We start from the raw sequence: 7729 nt of genomic DNA on the forward strand, positions 1-7729 counted from the left end.
TCGGAGGAGGGCGTTGCAAATGCAAATTATACAAGGAGGATTCAAGGAGGATTTGTGTTTTATTATGTTACTATCTGAACTCTAGCTCGTCTTCACAGTCAACATATTAGTATTTCAATTTCTGCTTCATTCCTATTTAGTGACAAATATTTAAATAAAAAAAACTGGCGTTGTGATTAGTTGGTGTCCTAACATTCTTGTCTTTAGAGTCAGTATAATTAGTCTCTGCGTAGTCTCTTAATCTGTATTACGTATGTAATGGATGGAGTGATGTAGTGTTTACCCGCCTGTCAGTGTAAATTATAAAGAATCAGAAAGGACTCTTTTATGACCAGTATTGTCCAGTGTCAGAGAATTACCCGCCTGTCAGTGTAAATTATAAACAAGTAGAAAGGACTCTGTAGACGACACCTTTCATGACCTCAAAGCACTGTTTTTTGAACAACAGCACACATATAAAAACCATCAAACAATAGTGAAATACACCTCAAAGCACTGTTTTTTGAACAACAAAACACCATCAAACAATAGTAAAATATAATAATCACCTAACTTCAACTTTCAAAATTTGACCCATTCACTATTGAACACTGTCCTGTTTAGTAGAACACAACATGACTTCACTTGCAGGAATTGAAGAAAGAAAGAATCCTTCTCAACAGCTGTAAATCATTTCTCTTTTGTAGTTTTTTTGTCGTCTGCTGCCACCTAGTGGAAGAATACTTAATTGTTCAGCCCATCACTGTGATATTTGACAAACAAAGACAAATTTATTTGCAGTAAATACATAATAGACCAATTACGTTAAATTGGATAATTTTCCACAGTAGAGTGGTTGGGAATAAAAATACGTAATGAGGATAATGTCTTGGCCATTTTGTTTAATAGTATCAACTATCAACTCTCTGTAACATTTCCCCAGCCCTGCAGCCCTGGGTGATGTCTGGTGGGTGTGTAGACCTTGAAATATCAGGGACTACAAGTAACCTTGTCAAGGAGGGCCACATCGACACAGAATAATGGCCATGGCTGTGAGGAGTTGACATTTTAAAAGGATGCCATAAGCGTTTGGTCCAATAAATGCAGCATGACAGCGAGAAGAAAATGAAAACCGTGTGAATGAGAGTGTAAGGTGAATGGTGCAAAGGATATCTGACAGTCAAGAGAGATTTCCTCAGTTTGGAAATGCTCCCTGCATTAATAGTATTTATAAATCTATTATAAAGAGGTTTGCAGGTTTTTTTTTTAACCTAAAAATTCGACAAAAAAAATCTTTTCTCTGGAAGAGGTATTAAATAATTCTAACTTTTCAATTTGTTTTTTGGTTGTAATTATTTTAACTGACCCATAACAGGAAATAAAACTTTTTCATTTGAATAGTTACAGGCAACAAGGTCCACAAGGTCAAAAGGTCAGGTTTAAATCTGTCACAGTAATAACCCAAGCTCAGACTAGGAGGTGATTAAGATCTTATTTAATTCAACAGAATGAAATTACACGGCTATTGGTTAAAAAGAATAAATGAGTCCCACTCAGGCTACATGTCTGTTTTGGATAGAAAAACTGCTTGTGCTTGTTCAGAACACACAGTATCATAAGAGAAGTGCGTGGTTACACACTTCCTGTACGTGAAAGTGGACATCCGGAGACCAATCGTTTGAATTCCGTTTAGATCCGACGACCAAACATTTTATAAATCATATACAAAAACTTATTGCCCGTATGCTTTAATGCTGACAGAGCACAGACAGAGTCATTTTTTTACCTTTTTTTTTTTTTTTAATCCAAGTAAATTCTGTCGTGCTCTTCCTGAGGAGAGACTGGAAATACAACAAATTACCTCACAAGCTATATTATTGAATTATAAGGATTTTTTTTTTGTATTGTATTATTGTCTGATTACATCTCCTCTTTACCATCAGACCTCTCGTGTGTGGTTTCATAATGTATTAAGAACTAAAAACAAATAATCATAGAGCTAAAAGCCAAACGTCATTATGTGGCTGGATATATACTCGTTTCTAACATTACAATTCACTGACGAAAATTAGGAGTTAAATAAATCATTAGCAGACACATTATATATCGTATACTATATATCTGTGCGTGACAGGTGAGTAAATGAATAAACGCAGTCTCCCCGACTTTCCCTCGTCCTGCAGTTGAGTGGTGTCCTTGTCTTTTAGGTAACCAGCAAAGACAAGTCAGGACCTGCATGCGAAAACAGTCTTCAGTAAATCCACGGTGAGGGAACATTTCTATGAGTGGACGTTAGAGGTGGGCTCCGCCCACAAAACTGCAATTATTATTATTATTATTTTTTACAAGAAGAGAACTAAGTCTTTCCCCAGTTTTTATCCCCCAATTCAAGATTTTTGTCTTTTATTTTTCCTGAACTTCCCCATGTGACTGACGACAGAGGAGGAGAGAGGTTGTTGGGATACCAATGTCAGAAGAAACAACAGGAATGATCAGTTTAAAACCACTGAGACTCCGACGTTCTCTTCTTTGGTCATTTGTCGTGATGAGAGTCTGACGGCCTCGATCGCTCTCCCTTTATCTAGAAGTCCATGGAAATGGAGCGTTGCTGTGGATCAACTATGGTGGTGCTGTTACGAGCACTGTTACCACGAATAGTGAGGGTTCCGCAGGCCCCCGCCATCCCACTGGTGATACCTCCAGCTATTCCACTTGGCCCAGCCATGCTCATGCCCCCTGACATACCAACTCCACTTGGCATACCCCCAGACATACCCACTCCCCCTGGCATACCCATGCCTCCAGACATGCCTCCGCCACCTGACATACCCCCAGACATGCCCCCGCCACCTGACATACCCATCCCTCCAGACATGCCCACGCCACCGGACATACCCCCAGACATACCCATTCCACCTGGCATACCCATTGCTCCAGACATACCCATTCGTTCAGGGATCGTTACTCCTCCCGCTATACCCACGGCCCCTCCAATCCCTCCTCCCGAGATCCCGGATGCTCCCCCCATCGCCCCACCGCCCGCGGCTCCTCCTCTATCCCCTGCACCTCGTCCGTAGATTTCACAGGGAATCTCCTCAGTGACGCGGTCCTCGATGACCTGCTGGTCACAATCGTGAGTCTGTGCGTGTTGCTTGTATCCGTAGCAGCCTTTCTTGTAGCTGGACGTGGAGTTGAAAGTCTTCATGGGAGGTTGCTTGGAGAAATCATTGTGGTAGGACAGCTCCATGGAGCTGAGAGTGGTGCGACTGTGCTTCATGCTGCCTCCGCCAGTGGCCACCGAGCCCTGTGATCCACAGTGGTGTTCGTGGACACAGCGGGACATGGTGGAGGAGCGCCGTAGCTTGTGGAAACTGTCCAGCTCCTCCGAGAGGTCAGCCAGGTCGGAGGAAACCTCCTTGTCTCGCAGGGAGAAAAGCTCGTAGTGGGGGGGATCGAAGACCTCCTGCAGTCCAGCTTTGTTAAAAACCCCCGGACGACGAGCAACGACCTTGGAAAAAAAAGTGAGCAGATTCAGATTATAAGGAACAATCGTCTGGGATTATTTGAAAAAGTCAGACACAGTTAAAGGGATACGTTTCAAAATTCTGCCTTGGTCTTGAAAACACCTTCAAAGAAGCCTGGAGCTGGAGGTCACATGGTTCCCATGAAATGCTCCTAAAAGTTTTATTCGCTCTTACGGTGTGAGGTTTTACGACTTTTGCACGGACGCCTTTGTTTTCAAACCTGAACAGTCAGCAAGGTGAACAACAATAACACTGGAGTCATCGTTACGTTTTAGCAGAAAATGTCCACACAGCCAGCAGCTTTCAGAGGACAAAGGTCAACCTTACAGACCTGCCCTGTTATTGTACAGTGTTTCAACCTTTACCAAGGTTTTTTTAATAGTCTTTACAATAAGAACAGCAAGTTCTGAAATGATTTGTTACCAGGCAGTTCACTTAACAGGATTAAACAGATACGTATTATATTCAGAGCGAGTGTATTTAGTGAATAAGAAAACCTTTATTTATTTTAGTGTATAAATAATAATATAAACATGTTTCTGTCAAAATATTTGCAACTGACTTGACAGGCTGATTGAGTCTTCACTTCCACATCACCTCCCACTATAGGGTTGTTTACATTTGTCTCTGCGTCACACGACAAGTCGTCCAGGAGAGAGACTGACGGCTAATAACGTCTCACGCCTCCAACGGGTTAGAAAACGACTGCTTCTTTGACAGCTGGCTCATAATGATACATATGACTTTGATGTTTGACCTGCCTCGTGACCCCCACCTGACAGACAACCTCATCAACTCCCACACAAGACGAGACGAATGTGTCACAAAAAAATACAAATCACCAATAGTTACAGCTGGAATACCTGAAACGAAGGCAGGTGCAATTTAAAATGTATGTTTTTTCCCAATTAAGAAATGCGATTTGTAAAAGGGTGTTACACAAAAAATAAGTCATTTCTGTTTCTGCCTTTGTTCTCAGAGTATCTAACCAAAGGAGCCGTGACAGACGTTTTTTCTTCCCTTCATTTCCTCCAACATAACAAAGCAGCAGTAGTGCGTCTGGCTGCGTCTCATTCTGAGATGAACACAATCATGGTCACTCAGTTGGGTGCATCTGCTCCTTCTATTTGGACCCAGTGGGAGTTAAATGGGAGAACGACAACTGTGCGGCTCTGAAACGATCACTGAAACTTTATTTTCACGCCGCGCCATGTTCTGCACGGGGATGGTGAAAAATTAACACCAGATCAATTTTCACGCCACGCAGGATTTTGTCATATGAATTTTTTTGGCACCACATTTGTAATTTTTGACGTGCTATGCAAACAAAACAAAAAAACACCTTTTGGTGATTTCATTTCATGAAATTGTAGTGTAGGAGTTTTTGCCACACCATCTGCTCAGTGGCGTGCCGAGCAGCTGAGCCAGAGATTCCAGCATTAAACTTCCAGAGAGAGGAAGAATTTGTTAAAAAAAGAAAAGCCTAAATAAATATTTTTCCCAAGTTCAATAGACCGGAGATCAAACACAGGGACAGGACTGGAAAACTGTGCACCAGAGTAAAAGAGATGATGCAGTTTAATGTGACCAGAAAAAGAAAAAAACAACCTTTAAAAGACACGGCTTTGGTCTCAGACTGCATTACGGTTGTTAGGGTTTGTGATGCTGTGAAACACAAAGATGTTTTTCCTCCACCGTCTCCATAGCTACATGTGACGCCATCACATCTAGGAACCCTTTGAATTATCTGCCTCTTCTCTTAGTATATCTGTTCTCCTTCTTCTGTGTCACACAGAACAAAATACCTTTTTTCTTGGCTGCTTCATTTGGACCAGGATGGAGATGATGAGAAGAACCAGGACTATGCCTGAGGAGACACCGATGACAGTCCCATGGGTCTTGGTGATCTGATGGAAGAGTCCCTTCGATCTCTTCTCTGCAGCGGGAGGAGATGAGAGGGTGGGGAGGGGGGGGGTAATATGAAAATTAAATTAACCATAACAACTTCAATTAGGAGTCGGTGGCTGAAGGAGTCAATCACCTTTGCAGTGGTTTTCATCCCATGGGTAGACGCAGTTCTGAACGCCATTGCACACCAGGGAGTTGTTAATGCACATGTTGCTGTGGCAGAAAAACGTGTTGGCCGAACAGGGAGCTGGGGAGAAAGAGGCGAAGAGAACAGAGTTCATCAAAAACAACGGTAAAGGAGCAAACGGTGCAGAGCAAAGGATGAAAAAAAAAAAAAAGACCTGAAGCTATTTTGATGATAATAACAATAAAACAACAATAGCAATTTGGCTGTAAGATCTGTAGAGGCGTGTAATAAAAGATAAAATGTTCCATTATGTCTTCAGCGTTTGGAGGAGGGGCTGGGGGGACTGAGAGGGGGGAGGGGAGGAAAGGGGGGAGGGGGTCTAATGAAGATAGATCACACATCACCAGTTCCTGCAAAAACAGCATGCGACACCAGGGGCTGATGGAGGGAGAAGGTTGCAGCTTCACTGAGCTGAAACCGTTATTTGAGAGGATTTTTATGGTGAGGAAGAGGAAGAGGAAGCTTCACTTTGGAGAAAACTGTTTTTAAAACCAAGAGCAAGTGCAGAGAGGACACACAGAGAAGTGAGGAAGAAAAGGAAGGGGTTTGGTAGCAATGGCTTTGGGCCATCCTGGTGCACAGATGGTCAGGCTGCTGCTCAGAGACACCCCACAAAAGAACGACAGTCAGAGGATGAAGGCTTAGATGGCAGAGACAGAGACGATGATGAGCTTAGCAGGGGAGGTCCAAACACTGGCAGACAATGGGCAGAGAAAACTGACGGACGATCCAGATGTCTGGTTCCAAATGGACGAACAGAACCGTAGGTGAAAAATAGTGCAATTAATGAATTTCCTCTGTGGCGTCTGCAGGTCCAAGATCAGCTATGAGACTTCTGAGCCAAGAAAGACTTATTTCAAGTCATATCAGAGGCCCATATTTAAAAGCAACAGAAACAACTCATTCAACCATGTTTATTAGTTTCCAAGTAAAAGTATGGCAAATATTTTAGCTGACTAGGATTCTTAATTTTTGTAAATTTGTGATGGTTTGGACCTCCGTCCACCTAAAAACAAATTTAAAAAATGACCAACAGTGAATCAGAGACGGATTGCTTTGTGCACAGGATTTAAACAGATTACATTTTTTAACTAAATCTATTTTTCTACAAACTGGCCTCACATTTCAAATTCCTCAGAAACTGAAAACATCCAACATCCTCTGAAGTGTTGCCCAAAACCAAAATGTGAATTGAACACAAAAAACCTCCTCCTCCACAACGACGACTGAGTAAAACCCATTACTACCCTTCATTACCTTCGTCGGGGAGGTTAATTTTCTGCCCTGCTTGTCTCTTCGTGAGCAGCATTACTCAAAAAAGTAGAGAACAGGTTTGAATTCAATAAAAAAAAAACAAGATCCAGAGCAGAAAATCTCTGAATGTTGGGGTGAGAGGGGTTTTTAAGGTGAAACTGTTACCATGTAAGAAAGGTGGTACTGTAGTATCCTCTTTTCCTATACTACTTTTCTCTTTTTTCTTTTTCCAACAAAATATTCCCAATGATCGGATCTCAGTTTCCATCGAGACAGAAGGGCAGTCGTGAAAATATAACCTTATTAAATTGGACACACTTTCAAAGAGGTGCAATGACATCCATCGCCTCTGGTGGTCGTTATATCTTCATATCAGGGTCTAAAAACAAATTTTAAGGTTTTTGCCCCTTTACTTTACACCCTAAACCAGGGTTCTCAAAATATGGTTCGAGGGCTATGATTGGACCGTGAACCTCCCTAAATGTGGCCCATGACTTTGGCCTTCAACTTTTGATTTATTTGTATATGTATTTTCAATTGCTTTGGTTCCGTTTTTATATTTTACACAGTGAAACAGGTTGAACTGATAATACGCAGTAAAACTTCACAGAAGTACACATTCACCTAAGGAATATATACTGTACATGTCTCCCTCTAGAGTACAGTCTGCTCCTCCCCTGTTCCCCCGTCGTGTTTTTCTCTCTCTCTGTTTTATACACATGCTTGCTTTAGCAGAGCCAGTCAGGCCTGGAGTTTTTCATCACAACTGAAACAGATCGTAGATCCCTGCACAAACTTCACCCTCCTGTGAGCCCCCCCCCCCCCCCCCCCCCCCCCCCGCCGCCCCCCCCCCCCCCCCGGGTGACTACACACGAAC

General features: G+C 42.4%; 1 protein-coding gene across 4 annotated transcripts in view; it reads right to left on the reverse strand.

The window, feature by feature from the left end:
- Positions 1 to 1452: 1452 nt before the first annotated feature.
- Positions 1453 to 7729, reverse strand: part of neto2a (neuropilin (NRP) and tolloid (TLL)-like 2a) — a 26032-nt gene continuing 19755 nt past the window's right edge. For all 4 annotated transcript variants that reach the window (XM_017032387.2, XM_008310716.3, XM_008310715.2 and 1 more), the window contains exons 8-10: positions 5545 to 5658; positions 5309 to 5439; positions 1453 to 3487 (exon numbers count right to left, since the gene is read on the reverse strand). In XM_017032387.2, the coding sequence (XP_016887876.1) occupies positions 2561 to 3487; positions 5309 to 5439; positions 5545 to 5658 (1172 nt within the window). In that variant the 3' untranslated portion in view covers positions 1453 to 2560. The remainder of the gene's footprint in view (positions 3488 to 5308; positions 5440 to 5544; positions 5659 to 7729) is intronic.

This window comes from Cynoglossus semilaevis, chromosome 5 (assembly GCF_000523025.1).
Source record: "Cynoglossus semilaevis isolate Cse_v1.0 chromosome 5, Cse_v1.0, whole genome shotgun sequence".
NCBI lineage: Eukaryota > Metazoa > Chordata > Actinopteri > Pleuronectiformes > Cynoglossidae > Cynoglossus > Cynoglossus semilaevis.